General features: G+C 42.1%; 1 protein-coding gene and 1 pseudogene across 3 annotated transcripts in view; one reads left to right on the top strand and one right to left on the bottom strand.

Moving 5' to 3' along the window:
* The window catches only part of SLC44A5 (solute carrier family 44 member 5), a 425,439-nt gene extending 406,338 nt beyond the window's left edge, over positions 1 to 19,101 (bottom strand). For 2 of the 3 annotated variants that reach the window (XM_061411561.1, XM_061411560.1), the window contains exon 1: positions 18,770 to 19,101. In XM_061411561.1, the coding sequence (XP_061267545.1) occupies positions 18,770 to 18,803 (34 nt within the window). In that variant the 5' untranslated portion in view covers positions 18,804 to 19,101. Of the gene's footprint in view, positions 1 to 13,895; positions 13,976 to 18,769 lie in introns of those variants that run through there. The other variant, XM_061411563.1, reaches the window with a different exon arrangement.
* LOC133245336 (craniofacial development protein 2-like) lies at positions 3,208 to 4,013 on the top strand (annotated as a pseudogene).
* Positions 19,102 to 19,441: the final 340 nt, after the last annotated feature.

Genomic DNA, 19,441 nt, shown 5'->3' with positions numbered 1-19,441 from the left:
TATATCCAGAATTATACTAGATATTTTAGATTAAAAGGTAAATATCACACAATCAGGACTCTCAAGGTGTTCATAGTCTAGAGGTAGGTATTTACGAAGAAACCTACAGGAAAGAACAACCAACAGGCACATGGCAAAGTCCCTTTGGTGCAATCCCATAAAACTCTAGACCAACTCCAGACAGGTGACAACTTACAGAGAGCCCGGTTTGATTCAGGAAAATTAATCCAAGACACAGGAAGATTGAAAGCAGTCCTAAGAAAAAACAGTTTCTAGCAGACTTACTTGGGCAAAGGGCACTGTTCTCTCCTGCCTGAGACACACACTTCCCTGATAATATTACCAGGATAATGGGAGGCAGGGTAAGCTACAGTGATAGTTTGACCCTGAGATGTTAAGCCAGTGACTAATTTCCTGTTAGGCTTTTGGTTCCTTTTGCTTCAGGGCACAAGTAAGACTAAAGACCCCCTGGAGAACTGAGAAAGCAGATGGACAAATAAACTCTACACTTTAAATCTTAAATCAATATAGAAGGACAAATAGACCTAAGTGGAAGATGTAATGGGGGAAGCAAAGAGGAAAAATTTAACTGTTTTTGTAGGGAGTGTCAAAGGGGAAGATGGGGATGAAAGTTTAACAGAGTAGTGACATTGTGCTGAGGTTTGAAGGATAAATAGGAATTTTCAGCATTATACACACACACACACCCCATCACAAAGGCAGAGGAAGCATAAAAGAATGCGTGTGGTCCCAGTACTAGAATGGTGGGTCCTTAAGTTTAGGATGGGTGTGGAAAAGATGAAGCAGGAAAGATTCTGAGGGGTCAGATTCTAGAGAGTCTGATATACCTTCGTGTGGAATTTCTATTTTGTCCTAGGTAGAGGTGATGGAGGAGAAGGCAATGGCACCCCACTCCAGTACTCTTGCCTGGAAAACCCCATGGATGGAGGAGCCTGGTAGGCTGCAGTCCATGGGATCGCTGGGAGTTGGACACGACTGAGTGACTTCACTTTCACTTTCACTTTCCTGCATTGGAGGAGGAAATGGCAACCCACTCCAGTGTTCTTGCCTGGAGAATCCCAGGGACGGGGGAGCCTGGTGGGCTGCCGTCTATGGGGTCGCACAGAGTCGGACACGACTGAAGCAACTTAGCAGCAGCAGCAGCAGCAGAGGTGATGGAGGGCCATTACTTTAAGACTGTGAAATGATCAAACATGCATGGTGGTAGTAGCATATCTGCAATACTGTGAAAAATAAGTTAAGAGATGATTTAGGCCTTATGCAAAGAGACCTTTTAGTGTACAGGTAGTTCTAATCCATACTAGAAATGAGGAGTGCTGAATTATATCTATGACAGTGAAGGTAAAGAAAAGTAGATACTATCAGGATCAGTAGTAATGACCAACTTCATTTGCTTGAGCAGAGGCCTGTAAAAGAGTGTCAAGGATGACTCCAGATTCCCCACTTGTGCAGCCAAGTGAATAAAAGTGATGATAAATAAAACCTCAACTATAGAAAATTATATATGAACAAAACTAGTGTAATCTGCAAATGAAAAGTTGGATTAGGACAATGAGATGCTTTGTTCTATTACATGCAAAAAAAAAATTTTGATTGAAGCTATATTTAGGTTTAAATGCACATTCTTTACTAGTTAATAACTTTGAGTAGATTATTTAACTTCTATAAAGTTAGTCTTAGCCAACATTAATTTGTTTATAATTCATCTTGTTTCAAAGAAGATTTAAAGTAGTTTATAAAACTACATACATTTCAACAAAACAAAGTATATATAGAAAGATGATGACAGGAAAGAAGAATAAAGATGTGAAAAACAAAATTAATTCACAAGTGCATAATTTATGATTCCATAGTCTTACATAAGAAGCGGGCTCATTCTCAGTTTTGAGCTTCCAAGCTACCCTTCCCAGCTTAAAAAAAACTAAGATCATGGCATCCAGTCCCTTCACTTCATGGCAAATAGAAGGGGAAAAGGTGGAAGTAGTGACAGATTTCCTCTTCTTGGGCTCTACAGATGGTAACTGCAGCCATGAACTTAGAAAATGATTGCTTCTTGGTAGGAAAGCTGAGACAAAACTAGACTGTGCGTTAAAAAGCAAAGACAGCACTTGGCCGACAAAGGTCCATATGGTCAAGGCTATGGTCTTTCCAGTAGTCATATATGGATGTGAGAGCTGGACAGAAAAGAAAGCAGAGTGCCAAAGAATTGATGTTTTCAAACTGTGGTGCTGGAGAATACTCTTGAGTGTCCCTTGGAAAGCAAGGAAATCAAACCAATCAATCTTAGAGGAAATCAACCCTGAAACACCAAGGTATATCAGAAGGATGAATGCTGAAGCTGAAGCGCTAATACTTTGGTCACCTGATGTGAACAGCTAACTCACTGGAAAAGACCCTGATGCTAGGAAACATTGAAGGAAGAAAGAGAAGGGAGCAACAGATGATGAGATGGTTGGATAGTATTACCAGTTCAATGTACATGAACTTGGGCAAATTCCAGGAGATGGTGAGGGACAGGGAAGACTGGAGTGCTTTAGTTCATGGGGTCACAAAGAGTTGGTCATGACTTGGTGACTGAACAATAACAAGCTATCTATCCATATGGGAAACCTAATGAATTTCATGACTTATTTTGTCTATTGTTAGCTAGTGACACTCAGAAAAACTTCATCAGGTACTCATAATGCAGATACTTCATAAAAGAGTGATCAGCATGAGAAATACATCCTTGAACCTCATATGACTTCATATGTCAAGTTTTTCAATGCCAGTCAGCACTACAATAACTAAACACAAATCAGCAAAAGCATGTCTATGTGGGGTCAAAATAATAAGCTGGATAAAGAGCTATCTCAGGGTCTGGATGATACTAGTCAATCTAATCACACTAGGACCACAGCCTTGTCTAACTCAGTGAAACTAAGCCATGCCCGTGGGGCAACCCAAGACGGGCGGGTGATGGTGGAGAGATCTGACAGAATGTGGTCCACTGGAGAAGGGAATGGCAAACCACTTCAGTATTCTTGCCTTGAGAACCCCATGAACAGTAGGAAAAGGCAAAATGATAGGATACTGAAAGAGAAACGCCCCAGGTCAGTAGGTGCCCAATATGTTACTAGAGATCAGTGGAGAAAAAACTTCAGAAAGAATAAAGGGATGGAGCCAAAACAAAAAGAATACCCAGCTGTGGATGTGACTGGTGATAGAAGCAAGGTCCGATGCTGTAAAGAGCAATATTGCATAGGAACCTGGAATGTCAGGTCCATGAATCAAGGCAAATTGGAAGTGATCAAATAAGAGATGGCAAGATGAATGTTGACATTCTAGGAATCAGCGAACTGAAATGGACTGGAATGGGTGAATTTAACTCAGATGACCATTATATCTACTACTGCTGGCAGGAATCCCTCAGAAGAAATGGAGTGGCCATCATGGTCAACAAAAGAGTCTGAAATGCAGTACTTGGATGCAATCTCAAAAACGACAGAATGATCTCTCTTCGTTTCCAAGGCAAACCATTCAATATCACAGTAATCCAAGTCTATGCCCCAACCAGTAACGCTGAAGAAGCTGAAGTTGAATGGTTCTATGAAGACCTACAAGACCTTTTAGAACTAACACCCAAACAAGATGTCCTTTTCATTATAGGAGACTGGAATGCAAAAGTAGGAAGTCAAGAAACACGTGGAGTAACAGGCAAATTTGGCCTTGGAATACAGAATGAAGCAGGGCAAAGACTAATAGAGTTTTGCCAAGAAAATGCACTGGTCATAACAAACACCCTCTTTCAACAACACAAGAGAAGACTCTATACATGGACATCACCAGATGCTCAACACCAAAATCAGATCGATTATATTCTTTGCAGCCAAAGATGGAGAAGCTCTATACAGTCAGCAAAAACAAGACTGGGAGCTGACTGTGGCTCAGACCATGAACTCCTTATTGCCAAATTCAGACTAAAATTGAAGAAAGTAGGGAAAACCACTAGGCCATTCAGGTATGACCTAAATCAAATCCCTTATGATTATACAGTGGAAGTGAGAAATAGATTTAAGGGCCTAGATCTGATAGATAGAGTGCCTGATGAACTATGGAATGAGGTTCATGACATTGTACAGGAGACAGGGATCAAGACCATCCCCATGGAAAAGAAATGCAAAAAAGCAAAATGGCTGTCTGGGGAGGCCTTACAAATAGCTGTGAAAAGAAGAGAAGCGAAAAGCAAAGGAGAAAAGGAAAGATATAAACATCTGAATGCAGACTTCCAAAGAATAGCAAGGAGAGATAAGAAAGCCTTCCTCAGCGATCAGTGCAAAGAAATAGAGGAAAACAATAGAGTAGGAAAGACTAGAGATCTCTTTAAGAAAATAAGAGATACAGAGGGAAAATTTCATGTAAAGATGGTCTCAATAAAGGAAAGAAATGGTAGGCACCTGACAGAAGCAGAAGATATTAAGAAGAGGTGGCAAGAATGCACAGAAGAACTGTACAAAAAGATCTTCACGACCAAGTTAATCACAATGGTGTGATCACTCACCTAAAGCCAGACATCCTGGAATGTGACGACAAGTGGACCTTAAGAAGCATCACAAACGAAGCTAGTGGAGGTGATGTAATCTCATTTAAGCTATTTCAAATCCTAAAAGATTATGCTGTGAAAGTGCTGCACTCAACATGCCAGGAAATTTGGAAAACTCAGCAGTGGCCACAGGACTGGAAAAGGTCAGTTTTCATTCCAATCCCAAAGAAAGGCAATGCCAAAGAATGCTCAAACTACCGCACAATTGCACTCATCTCACACACTAGTAAAGTAATGCTCAAAATTCTCCAAGCCAGGCTTCAGCAATATGTGAACCGTGAAGTTCCTGATGTTCAAGCTGGTTTTAGAAAAGGCAGAGGAATCAGAGATCAAATTGCCAACATCTGCTGGATCATGGAAAAAGCAAGAGAGTTCCAGAAAAACATCTATTTCTGCTTTATTGACTATGCCAAAGCCTTTGACTGTGTGGATCACAATAAACTGTGGAAAATTCTTCAAGAGGTGGCAATACCAGACCACCTGATCTGCCTCTTGAGAAATCTGTATGCAGGTCAGGAAGCAACAGTTAGAACTGGACATGAAACAACAGACTGTTTCCAAATAGGAAAAGGAGTTCATCAAGGTTGTATATTGTCACCCTGATTATTTAACTTATATGCAGAGTACATAATGAGAAACGCTGGACTGGAAGAAACAGAAGCTGGAATCAAGATTGCCCGGAGAAATATCAATAACCTCAGATATGCAGATGACACCACCCTTATGGCAGAAAGTGAAGAGGAACTCAAAAGCCTCTTGATGAAAGTGAAAGTGGAGAGTGAAAAAGTTGGCTTAAAGCTCAACATTCAGAAAACGAAGATCATGGCATCGGTCCCACCACTTCATGGAAAATAGATGGGGAAACAGTGGAAACAGTGTCAGACTTTATTTTTCTGGGCTCCAAAATCACTACAGATGGTGACTGCAGCCATAAAATTAAAAGACACTTACTCCTTGGAAGGAAAGTTATGACCAACCTAGATAGCACATTAAAAAGCAGAGACATTACTTTGCCAACAAAGGTTCGTCTAGTCAAGGCTATGGTTTTTCCAGTAGTCATGTATGGATGTGAGAGTTGGACTGTGAAGAAAGCTGAGCACCAAAGAATTGATGCTTTTGAACTGTGGTGTTGGAGAAGACTCTTGAAAGTCCCTTGGTCTGCAAGGAGATCCACCCAGTCCATTCTGAAGGAGATCAGCCCTGGGCTTTCTATGGAAGGAATGATGCTAAAGCTGCAACTCCAGTACTTTGGCCACCTCATGCGAAGAGTTGACTCATTGGAAAGACTCTGATGCTGGGAGGGATTGGGGGCAGGAGGAGAAGGGGATGACAGAGGATGAGTTGGCTGGATGGCATCACTGACTCAATGGACGTGAGTCTGAGTGAACTCCAGGAGTTGGTGATGTACCGGGAGGCCTGTCGTGCTGTGATTCATGGGGTTGCAAAGAGTCGGACATGACTGAGCAACTGATCTGATCTGATAGGAATGAAAAGACTATATGCTTATTCCTCCCTACATGAGGAGATTCCTCATAAACAGCCCTAACCTCAAGTTACTCAAGGATACCATCGTGCCAACTTCCCATCCCTGAGGGATTCTTGATGGTTGACTTGACCTCTGGTCTGCCAGTGGCCATTCTCAAGGTTCTTCAGCCTTCATTTCAGTTCAGTCAGTCAGTCGTGTCCGACTCTTTGCAACCCCATGAATCGCAGCACACCAGGCCTCCCTGTCCATCACCAACTCCCAGAGTTCACTCAAACTCATGTCCGTCGAGTTGGTGATGCCATCCAGCCATCTCATCCTCTGTCGTCCCCTTCTCCTCCTGCTCCCAATCTCTCCCAGCATCACGGTCTTAGTACATACAAATACCCAGTTTTCAGAAATACAAGATGTAGCATAAAACCACACTAAATAGGACCAGCTGAAAGAAAGCCTAGACTCATGAAAGTTCTCAGTATTCAAAAGATATTCCATTCTTTTAACATAATATAAACAATTAGCTAAAAATATTACCATTAGAATTCTTCAAAGGCTTGTTTTAGTAAGTTATTTCTAATTAATATACTTTTCTACCATTTAGTGCTGCCAAAAACTTAAAAATGGCTTGTTTGCCAAATGGTTTAAATAGGTTACATGCTTCTCTTGATCCATATAAACTTATGTATAGTCAATTAATTTGCTTATCCATCATACTTAAGGCATTGATTCAGAATCAGGTAAAGAGAATTTACAGAGGTTAAAACATAACCAGTCTTGACCTTAGAATTTGGCATGTGAACCACATGTCTTTTTGTCTTTGGGTTGTGTCTATAGATTACTAAATAAAGTTTGTGTGTCAGAAGTATGATAATTATTCAATGCAGAATTTCTATTGCATGTATTTTAATGTAAGTCTTTCTTAAGACTAAGAAGGGCAAGAGAAGGGGTGAATTCCAGCATTATTCTTTTTTTATTTAAATTTATTTTTAATTGGAGGATAATTGCTTTACAATATTGTGTTGGTTTCTGCCACATATCAACATGAATCAGCCATAGGTATATGCAACAGTACTCTTTATAACTTCAAGTCTGTCCTACCTTCCACAACTAAGATATCCCTGGACAGGTTTATTTATGAACAAAGATCTTTTTAAAATAACATAATGCTTCTTTTTTAGTCCTAGATATTCTTTCAGTACAGTAAAGGTGTTAAATCAGCAGAATCAAAGTCATTGCCATGGAAAAAGAATGTGATAACATTTTTATGCAGCCAAACAAAGTAAGTATGAATAAGAGTATGAGAACAGTGGATAAAAAGAAAAAAGAACTTAATGCAAAGTGAAAAGTACTGTTAATACCAGAACTTGTGAAGTATGAATGTTCATTAAGTAGCTTTTATAGTTTTTTCTAATTTTATGATTCATGATATTCTTAAACTAATACTAATAAAATGTATATATAGGCTAACTTCATGACTGTTGAGTTTTTTTGTAGGGCAAGCCTAGAGTGATAATACACTTTTAATAAACTTTTAATGTCAATTTAAAAATCTTACTTTTATCTCTGGATTTGGACATTCAAACACAATCCAATGAACTGCCAAATGTACATAAAAAGAACCTGTCCTTCAAGTTTTTTAAATACATAAATTTTAAATTGCTTCTTATAAAACTGGATTTAAAATTTCTCATCCTTTCACTCAACAAGCACTTAGGGCAGTCGTGACTTAGTTCAGAGTCTTCCTTGTCAGATAATGCACACATCGACAGTCGGACTACGAAGGGTGCGACTGAAGTCCTAATGGCCAAAAGAGGCCACGGGAAAAATGGCTGAGAGACTACCCAGCCTTTCTTATTAAAGAGCTAGAGCTTAACAAATCATCCTGTTCTTGATTATTTCTTTCATAAAACTGTCAGACAGATGCAGAATAGGAATCAGCAATATAAAATTGTGGTTCCTCAACTGAATCAAGGATTTTTTTTTACCATAACTTTAATGTCCCTCTAATGGCATGGGCCCAGTGGGAAACAATGCAAGTTTATAAAAATAGTAAAATACAAGGGGAACCAACAGAAGGCAGGACAGGGAGGTGGGGAGAGAAAGCAAAGACAAAAAGAAAAAAGCCTGTCTTTATTTGAATTTAATTTTTAAACAGCTGTGCCTCATCTAAACGTAGAACAATGGCATAGGTCAAACAGACTCTTTCGGAAGGAGCTTGCTAGCTCCTCTCTGAAAGAATGAAAAAAATGATGGGGCTATCCCAGGATTTCTTGACCTCGGCACTGTTGACAATTTGAACCAGATAATTCTTTGTTGTGAGGGCTGTCCTGGGCATTACAAAATGTTTATCATCATCCCTGGTCTCTACCCACCAGAAACCAATAGCACCACCCCAGTAATGACAATCAAAAATGTCTTCAAGACACTGCAAAATTGCCTCTGGTCAAGAACGACCAGGCTTGCCCCTACACAAAATATTTTTAAACTTGTCCTTAGTTCCTTCTGAGCTTTCCAGCTGACAGAATGGACTGCCACAGTCAGCAACATGATGACTGGCACACTTTCCTCTCATGGCAACTTTCTCCTACCGTGGTATATTTTATTAAATATTTCATCAGGAAATCCATTTCTATTTCTCTTCTCATACTATATTTAATATTTTTAAAGATAATCTGTTTACAGAAATAAAAGGCAAAAAAGAAACATCCTTATAACTAAGTAATACAAAACCATTGTACATTAATTCCCTCCTTATCTCCCCAAGAAATTGTCCTAGAAAGCAGCCAAAATTTAAAATAGTGAAAGAAAGGACTTCCCTGGTGGTCCAGTGCTTACGATTCTGCCTGCCAATGCAGGGGACGTGGTTCCATCCCTGCTCCAGGAAGATTCCACACGCAGTGGGGCAACTAAACTCACGCATCCTAAAGCCCGTGCTCTGCAACAAGAGAAGCCACTGCAATAAGAAGCCTAAGCACCAACTAGAGAGTAGGCCCACTTGCCGCAATTAGAGAAAAGCCCAAGTGCACCAACAAAGACCCAGTGCAGCCAAAAATAAACAAATCCATAAAAAAAAGTGTACAGTTCAATGGTTTAAAAAAATAGCGAAAGAGAAGTTAAAGACCACCTCACAAAGCAAATGACAAAAGCAAGGAATGAAACCTGCCATCCTTTCTCCCATCTTAAAAAAGTTTTCTTTTTTCTTGATGACTACTGCTCCCAGCCACAGCACCATTTCTTTGCTTCCTTTGCCACAAAACCCCTCCAAAGAGTTGACTCTGATGTCTCCAATTCTTCTCCTCCCATGCTCTCTTGACCTATTCCAACTGCCCTTGTCAAGGTCTTCAGTAACCTTCACAGTAATAAATGCCATGGTCACTTCTTAACCCTCATGTTACTTCATCAGCAGCATTTGACACAGTCGATTATTCTTTTCTACTTTGATACACTTTTTCCCTTGGCTCTGGGACCCCTCACACTCTTGACTTTCCCCTTACTCACCAGTTGCTCTTTCTAAATCTCCTTTACCAGTTTCCACTCCATCTCCCTTCCCTCGTAATAATACAGTAACCTTGGGCTTAGATCATGTCTCTCAGACTACTCACTTGCCAGGAAATGAGTGCTTATTCAGCCTAAGGTCTTACCACCTAGGTGCCAATGTCTCCCAAATTCACATCATCAGCCCAGCCTCTCCCCCAGACTCCAGATTCATGTGTTTGACCTCCTACTTGTCATCTCCACTTGAATATCAAATGAACACTTCAACTCATATGTGTCCAAAACGGATCTCCTAAAAAAAAAAAAAAAAAAACTGAACTCCTTTCTCACTAAACTTGTCCCATCCACAATCTTCCAATACCAGCTGATAACGACTCCATCCTATTAGTAGCTCAGGTCACAAACTATGGAATCATCCATGACTCATATCTTTCTCTCACACAGCCTGTTAGTTCCGGAAACCGTATTAGCTCCACCCTCAAAATATATTCCGGGTCTTTCCATTTCTCAGGCCCTCTGCTGCTACCGCCCTGATAGTTGCCACCATCATTTCTCAACTGAAACATTGCAAGACTCTTTACTGGTCTTCTAGCTTCTCTCTTGCCCCATGAGGATATTTTCGACATGGTAGCCACAGCAATTCTTTTCAAACTGTCAGTCAGAGCCTATTATTCCTTTGTTCAAAACCTTAAATGATGCCCCATTTCATTGAGGATTAAAGTCAAAGTCTTTAAAATTGCCCACAGGGCTGCATGTGATCTAGTCTTCCCTCACTGTTCTGCCCCCCTTTCCTATTTCTATTCTCTTTACTAATTTCACTCACTCTCCTTTCTGTTTATCAAACATGCCAGGATACTCTCACCAGGGGGTCTTTGCCCTGGCTTTTATCTCTTTCTGAAAGATTCTTCCTCCTCCATAAAAACTATTTTGTCTCCTTCAATATTATGTTTCCAATTAAGTCTACCTAACCATCCTATTCAGAGAAGGCAATGGCACCCCACTCCACTACTCTTGCCTGGAAAATCCCATGGATGGAGGAGCCTGGTAGGCTGCAGTCCATGGGGTCGCAGAGAGTCAGACACGACTGAGCGACATCACTTTCACTTTTCACTTTCATGCACTGGAGAAGGAAATGGCAACCCACTCCAGTGTTCTTGCCTGGAGAATCCCAGGGACAGAGGAGCCTGGTGGGCTGCCATCTATGAGGTCGCACAGAGTTGGACACAACTGAAGCAACTAAGCAGCAGCAGCAGCAATCATCATATTAATAGCTCACCCTCCCACATCAGGCCATCACCAGCCCTCCAAATCCCCCAGATCATGCTCTATTTTTTTCCTCATGCTGCTGCTGCTGCTGCTAAGTCGCTTCAGTCGTGTTTGACTCTGTGCGACCCCATAGATGGCCTCCTACCAGGCTCCTCTGTCCCTGGGATTCTCCAGGCAAGAACACTGGAATGGGTTGCCATTACCTTCTCCAATGCATGAAAGTGAAAAGTGAAAGTGAAGTCGCTCAGTCGTGTGTGACTCTTAGCTATCCCATGGACTGCAGCCTACAAAGGCTCTTCCATCCATGGGATTTTCCAGGCAAGAGTACTGTTGTGGGGTGCCATTGCCTTCTCCGTTTTTCCTCATAGTACATTTCAATTTTTAATCTCAACAGTTTATTCATAGTCTGTCTTCCCTACCTAAAGGCTCCATTTTGTATCCCAAATACACTTCTAGCACAGAGTAAGTCTTCAGTTAATATTTGTCAAGTGAATGAAGAAATGAGTGAGGGGCTGAAATAAAGCAGACTAGTATTCTACACTGAAGTAGAAGGAATCACAGGCTTCTTCATGTTTACTTTATCCTCTTTCTCACTCTCCTTGTTATACATCAAGGGACTAGTTGGGCTGGGAGGGGGCAGGGACTCCTTGGTAGGGAGAAGTAGATAAATATAGCTGGAGAAGGGTTTACTGGGAGATTTTAGGTTTTAAGGGACTTTTTGTCTTTTGGGTTTGGAGGGCTGTTGGAGGACTTGGGGAGCATTTGTAGTCTATCACTCTCATTTTTTCGTTTGGTGGGGCTTTTATTTGGAAGGTACCTGCCAAACCAAGTGAACTATAGAGGGCAGAGATTAGGACCAATCAAAGAAGTGGAGGAGAAGGAATCAAGCTACTGAAAGGAACTTAAGGGAAACAGGGAAAAGAGAACTTCAGGTTTTTAGCCCAGCTCTCTGAAGTAATAAAGAGAACTAAGATTCAGGGCCAATGCCAAGACTAGTAATGAAGACTGTGAATTCAGTGTTCCTTTTGTTCCCAGGAGCCTGGAAGTAGCAGCTAGCTTAGGGGAAACCCTGGAGTAATTATATAAATAAGAAAATTAATCTTTTATATATAAAAGATATGTAAATATAAAGATTAATAATGATATATTAATCTTTTACATACAAAAATTATATAAATAAGTAAATTGTTATAGTGGAAGGTTTTAAAACTATATATGTTTTTTCACACATACATGGTCTCCCCTACTATTTACACACCAATAAGAGGGTCCCTACCTCCCAAGATAAAGGTATAAAAGTAATGAACCACAGATATATTGATTATCCAATGTTGTGTAACAAACTTTAGTGGCTCAGCACAACAGTAACCATTTACCATCTCTCACTGTTTCTGCAACATTGGAATCCAAAAGTAGGCTGGTTGGGTAGACCTAGGTAAGGATTTCTCATGACATTCAGTTAGATGTTGGCTAAGGCTATAGACACCTGAAGGCTTAACTGGGCTAGAGGGTCTGTTCCTAAGGTAGGTCGTGCACAAGGTGGGCAAGCTGAAGTTGACTCTTAGCAAGAGGCCTCAGTTCTTTCCCACATGGGCCTCTCCACCAGAATGCCTGAGTGCTTTCACAACTTGGCCGCTGGTCTTCCCCAAAGTGAGCAGTATAAGAGAGCACCAGATATACAAGAGCATGACAGAAGCCGCCATGTCTTTATGTACAACATAGCCTTCCACCACACGCTACAGGCCACATACAGCCCCAGCTCAGTGTGGGACAGGAGTATGTAAGGGTGTGAACACCAGGAGCCAAAAAACTGACGCCATCTTACAGGCTAGCTACCACAGCAGGCAAATGGCTTTCCACGTGAATGGCAAAATGACTTGAATCTACCTCAGAGGGGACCCACATGCATCTTTTCCAAATTATACCACTTCAAAAAATGAGAATATTTGTTCATTTTGTCTGACCTCCCTATCCCTAGAGAGGCCCTAAAACCTCTGTACAATATCACCATAGCATTTGTGGGCAGTTAGCCTACTTTGTTAGCAATGTATTTCTAATTTTTAAAGTGGATCACAAACAATAAAGTTGTGATACTTCTGAGGAAAGTGTATCATCCTCTTGATTCAGCATGAAAAAGCAAAATTGATCTCCCTTTCTATGTTGGACTTGAGAGATCTTGAGGAAAGTGAACAGGCAATAAAACACTGAATATAACTCAGCTATTAAAAAGAACGCATTTGGATCAGTTCTAATGAGATGGATGAAACTGGAGTCTATTATACAGAGTGAAGTCAGTCAGAAAGAAAAACGCCAATACAGTATAGTAACGTATATATATGGAATTTAGAAAGATGGTAATGATGACCTTATATGCAAGACAGCAAAAGAGACACAGATATAAAGAACAGACTTTTGGACTCTGTGGAAGAAGGCAAGGGTGGGATGATTTGAGAGAATAACATTGAAACATGTGTATTATCATATGTGAAATAAATCATCAGTCCAAGTTTGATACATGAAATAGGGCACTCAAAGCCAGTGCACTGGGACAACCCTGAGCGATGACGGGATGGGGAAGGAAGTGGGAGGGGGTTCAGGATGAGGAACACATGTACACTTATGGCTGATTCATATCAGTGTATGGCAAAAACCACTACAACATTGTAAAGTAATTAGCCTCCAATTAAAATAATTAATTTTAAAAAAACACTGAACATAATCAAAGGAGAGTGTGTCATACAGCTTGGTTATGCCTTTATCCACAGTACAAAATTTATTCTTAGACCCCAAGAAAGTACCTAATATCTTTATGTCTCAATTTCCTTATATATAAAATGCAGACATGATCACACTCGCATGTACAGAGTGAAATCTGAATTGACATTGGGAACTGAGCTCTAGTTTAAATACATATCAAGATATGCCTATATACATATCTCTCTCTAGATATATAGAGAGACATATCCTGACTTATACATAATATGCAATTACAAATAATACACTTGACCAAATTCCTTATATAGACTATTCATATTTGACAGCATTACTCACCTCTTACTATAGCATTTCTCCACTAACTCTATCAACACTGAGCCTTTCTTTTAACTCTAACCTACTATGACTCTCAGCGCTATGAAAAAAATCTGATGTCATAAACACATTGTGTTATGGTACCACTAAGGACCAAATCCATTCTTAGTTACATAATCCCTGAGTACTACCAGCCCTGCCAGCCTCAAGAGTCCAACGGAGCACAAAGAAAACAGGGATTAAACAATGAGGGGACTAAACAATGTCCTGAAGCTACAAAAATTCCTAACATAGTTTTCATTATTAATTGCTGGCAAAAAATGCAGACAGGTGAAGGTGGAGAGGCAGTGGAGGGCTTTAAAATTATGATTTACACATCTTCTAAATACCATGGCACCTTCAAGGAATAAATGCTTATGGGGCAGAAAATCATCCAACAGACCCAATCTCCTGCCCCCTTCCCCACTGCCAACATCTCCACAGCAAGATAGAGACCCAGGAGTATAATTTCCCTGCTGATTAGATGTCAAGCAGATATCTCCAACAAATAGCAGTTTTTATTATTACTTTTTTTATGCTATTTTCATCTGCGAGGTTTATAATCCATAAGAGCTACCTAATAATAAGTAAAATCAAACAGCTTTTTTAAAAGCCTGTGTGCTTTTATTGTTATAAATGCTTCACAAGTAAAAAGCAGTCAAAAGCATAAAGATACCCTGATTTGAACTTCCTTAGTGCTTGAACTAGAGTGTTTCTCTTGGCACACTCTCACATCAGGCTTCTGCTTCTCTTGGCAAAATCATGAACCGGCTGATGTTGTCTCAGAGGCTTTCTCATGTCCCCTTTCCAAGCATCACTCTTCTTTCATGGACCCCTTTCGGTTACCTAGGAGCCTCTCCTGCTGCCTTCCACATTCCACCTACTGTTCTAGGCTCTTTGTACTCCTCCCTTCTACCATTACAATATGCTTTTCCTAAGATTTACTTGCTTTGAAAGGATTGTTGGGGGATGGGGAATGAGGATGATGACTTTTACCAAAATGTTGAATTGTTAATAGTCCTCATTATCTTTAGAATTGTTTCCTTAAGCAGAGATTCCTAGAAATGCTATCAACATCTCAGCCCCAAATATTGCAGGTAAGAGGGCTCTCAGCAGGAGGTCTCAGTTCCTTGATTATAACTAGACCTTTTAGAAAAGTGAAATTCATTGGGTAGGGACTTTACTTGGCGTAGGGTGTTGACGTAGGAAAACTGCTCTCCCTGAAACCATCCTCAAGGATGAGAATGAAGCCCTAAATGCCTAGTGAGCATCCAATAGGCTTCTCACTGCACTTAAACTAAAATCTAACTCCTATTTAGGGTCCAAAAAGTCTGGCCTCTCCCTACCAGTCTCTACCTAACATACTGCTCTCCAGCCAAACTGGCAGTTCTCCTGTATTTGAACGTGCCAAGCCACAATCTCATTCCTGCCTTAAGGCTTGCAGAGCCATGTTCCAGCTCTTGGCAGGTAAATTCCTCATCATTTGGTTTCCAGCTCAAATGTCACAATCTAAAGTAACCTCACACACACACACATACACACACACACACACACACAAATAAAGTAACCCCACAATCACTTTCCATAATATGTCCTATTTTATTTTCATGATATTAATCATTGTAAAATTTTCTTATTCAGGTATTTGTTTACCTAGTCTTTCCAAGCCTCCCTCTTAATATAACCTTCATTGGGTATCATGTTTATCAATGCACAGAACCTAGTACATATCCAGTAGTCAATAAAATTGCTGAATGAATGCATAAATAGATGAATCCCAGCATAACTTAACCTTTAAATGTGAATGAGAATCCTTGTTGTACTAATAATACTGGGGGAGGAGGGTTAGTATCACTATAATCAATATAACTAACCTATTTTTATAAGACTTTTATTGAAATGGACTACAGCATATCTTTTCATTAAAATATTATAAATATTGGATTGACAAATATTCTTCTATAAAGGTCATTTTATAAAATGTCTTTTAATGAGTGCCACAAATGAAAGCTAGTATCTTCTGTCAATATTAAAAGACTATTTCCCTCTGGCCAATTTCTAGCTTTCTAGATGTGTAGTGTCTGTTGCAAGGACTACAGGAGCCAATGAGCAACTTGCCTGTCACATGCTCTAACAAATCATCTTTTCCCACACACAGAGTAGCTAAGCAGAGAAAACAGCTCTGGATAGAGGATAACCAACATAGGCGGGATGTTGCTAAACGTATAGTTTATTATTCACAAAGTTCACCCCAGCCTGCCAAAAAAACTAAACTGGCAAACAAAAATGCCCTAGCATTTAGCAGTTTGGTTTAAGTTGGTTGTAGCTTAGAAGCAGATGTCTGGGAGCAGTTCAGCAAGCCAGCAGTCAGATACTTTTGTAGAGTGCTCCTCTTAAAAGGCAACATTGAGGCAAATTCATGGATTCCAACTTCCTGGGCTTGCCTTTGAACTATCACAATTAACTGTGCTTTGCTAAAGGGAAACTCCAAGGACTTTCTCAAAGGTTTATTTTCTTCTAAGAAAGAAATGGTAATCTGGTTTAAAGAAAAAGAAACTCAGCATTAGTAGAGAGAGAGAAACACACACACACACACACACACACACACACAAATCAGTAAGAGTTAAATAACATAACTTTTAAAGAAAACATGTAGTATGAGAAAATCTTATTTTTAAAGAACTACAATAAACTTTCTTGAGACATTTCCTAGGAAAGCCTGGTTATTAATTCCTCCAAAAAATCTCTTAACATTTAAATGACAAAACTCTATTAATTACTGGTCTTCAATTAGTTCACCATCTAGTTAAATTTAAAGAAATACAATCCTATTTTGGCTTACAAATCAAAAACTTCTTTGTGTTCAGGGAGGGTAGTAATGAGATATGTTTCATCAAACTGTTATACTAGTTCACTTATTAATCTGGCCTCAATTGTATCTTTTTGCATGTCTACCAAGATTAATTTCAGGGTAAGATTGTCTCCAGTTAGCATGTATTGTAAAACTGGAAAATTTTTTCCACTCTTCATGGATCATTTACAATCTGCAAGGTTTGGGGTGGGTATGAAATGTATTTCTGCCAATGGATAGCCGTTCAGCAGTGCTGAAAACCAATCCTTCTGTTTCATTCATGGTGCGATATGGTTCCATAAAAAGGAGTGAACCAAAAGTGCAGCTAATGCACCCTGTCAATCTGGGTTTAGACTAATTCTTTGAGATTATCATAAGAAAATTGTTTGTAGATGAATATATGAATATATTCTTTCATTCTTTCTTTAGTCATCTACCACCGTAAACATGTACTAATTCATTGGGAGAGAAAAAATCAAGTTTAAGGCCTTTTCTATTTTACAGGAGCTGTATTATTTTTAAAGAAATGCATTGCACTAAAATTATATATCTTATAGTTTAGAGCAGAAAAGAGAAAATCCTGGGTGTTTCGTAGCAACATCTAAAAGATTAAGGATCATGGTTTGAAACCCTTTCCAATAAGTGATTTGAGTACTCCGCAGCAATTAAAAGGCAAGCTGAAGCACCAAGATAAAGTTGTGTCCCCCTAGTGACCTCTAGAGTAGAGCTAAGCTCCCACAAGCAAGACTTGGGGAAAAAAGGAAGCAGCAAGCCAAAGCCTGGAGCGCTGCTGCAAACCAAACCTATATTTTCAAGAGTACATCCCTTCGCATCTCAGAGTGTGGTCCTGTTTTATTAAACCCCAAGGCGCGATAAATCTCCGCCTCCCGGGCTATCAGGCCCATTGGGTTGAAATCCAACTTCAAACGCCACTGCTTCCCCCTTCCCACCAAGCTCCGGTGCAGTTCCCCCAGCACAGGCTTCCTCACCGCGCATGGTGCCGAGCTGGTTTCCACCTCTCTGCAGTGCTGCAAGACCACCTCTCCGCCACCGCTAGCTCCCCGGCGTGAGAGTCGAAGCGCTAGGCAGCCGGCCAGCGGCGACCTCTGCTAGTCCGCGCTGAGGTCGCGGGAGGCGAGTGCACCAGCTCCCTGCGCGCAGCGCGGCGCTGGGCGAGTCCTGGATACCCAGCTCCTGCTGGACGCCGCCTACGAGGCTCCCTCCAGAGTCCAGCTCCCGACCACGCCGCGATGCCTGAAGTCACCCCAGCAACAAGCTCATCCTTATCCTCCCTGCCAGCGCTTCTCCCCCTCTGAACTTTCCAACTTTAGAAGCCCTGGTTCCAAAGGAGCAACAGGGGCCCGCCTCAACGACGGGAGTCACTGCCCGCCTCAGCAGGTCGGGAAGAGGGGAAAAGCCTGCAGGGACCCGACCCGTAAGCAAATCCCCTTGACCATGGGGAAAAGGAGAGCCAGACAGCTCCTGTCTCCTCTTGAGGCTGGAGGTTGGGGAAATTGATGCAGAACTTGTCACCCTAGGATGAAGGTACGGAGGGAGGAGGGAGGTTGGGAGGAGAGAGTAGTAGAGATGCACCTGGAAAAACTCTCTCTCTCTCTCTCTCTCTCTCTTTCACACACACACACACACACACACACAGCCTGATTCCGAAAAGGTTAAGACCCAAGGAGCCGAGTCGCTTCTCTCCCCACTGCCCTGAGAGGGTAAGGTGCAACAGATACCCAAGCTCTTGGAGTGGGAAAGGAGTGGGGTGAGGACAAGAGTCTCCAGGTTTCCCCGGGTTACAAAAAGGGGACAAACTCCTATCGGAGTGTCCCCGGAGGTAAAGGAAGGTGCAACAGTTCTCCCCACCTCCCGGAGAAGGAAAACTCTTCCCCAGCAGGCAGCCTTCCACTTGGCCAAGCCCGGATGTAAACAGGCTAGCCACAGGGGCGGTCGGCGGGTGGGAGGTGGGATGGAGCGAGGTGAGAATGGAGCGTTAACTCACCCTTGATGCTGGGGGGCTTTCTCTTCTTGGCCATCTCCTGTCCCCTCCCCTCCCCCAGACCCCCGGAGCGTTTCCTCCTGCTGTCACCCAGCTCCTGGAGCGGGCACCGTGGAGGGCTTCCAGGCGAGCTCTCGCCGCGGCTCTCAGCTCAGCGAGCTCTTTGTTGCTGTGATGGCATCTGCGAGGCGGCGGCGGCGGCCCGGCTGCGCGCTCGGCTCTGCTCGGCTCGGCTAGGGCGGGCGCCGCCGCCCCTCTGCTCTCCGCCGCGCGGAGCTGGTGAAGCTCGCGCTCGCTCTGCTGCGGCCGCTCAGACTGCGGCGGCGGCTGTGGATGCTGCTGTGCTGCTGCTGCTGGAGGGGGCAGCGCCGGGTCCCCCGAGTGCCCGCCCAACACTGACCTCCCCTTTTCACACACCCTCCCTCCCCCACTCCCCCACCCCAGGGTGTCCCGTCTGAGCCGCCGGCTCCAATCCAACCAGTGACGGCGCTGTCGTCCAGCCGCCGCTGCTGGGGACGGTGATGGTGGCGGCGGCAGGGGACTGCTGGAGGAAGTGGGGGTCCCGCGGCCATCTGCGACTCGGGAGGAGAAAGCCAGACGGTCCAACTCTGATGGAGCTCGCATCCTGCCGGCCTCGGCGCCTCGGAAGCTAACAGCCCCACCCCAGGTGGCAGG

The sequence above is a fragment of the Bos javanicus genome, chromosome 3, assembly GCF_032452875.1.
Source record: "Bos javanicus breed banteng chromosome 3, ARS-OSU_banteng_1.0, whole genome shotgun sequence".
Lineage (NCBI taxonomy): Eukaryota > Metazoa > Chordata > Mammalia > Artiodactyla > Bovidae > Bos > Bos javanicus.
This window is presented reverse-complemented; position numbering and strand designations above follow the sequence as displayed.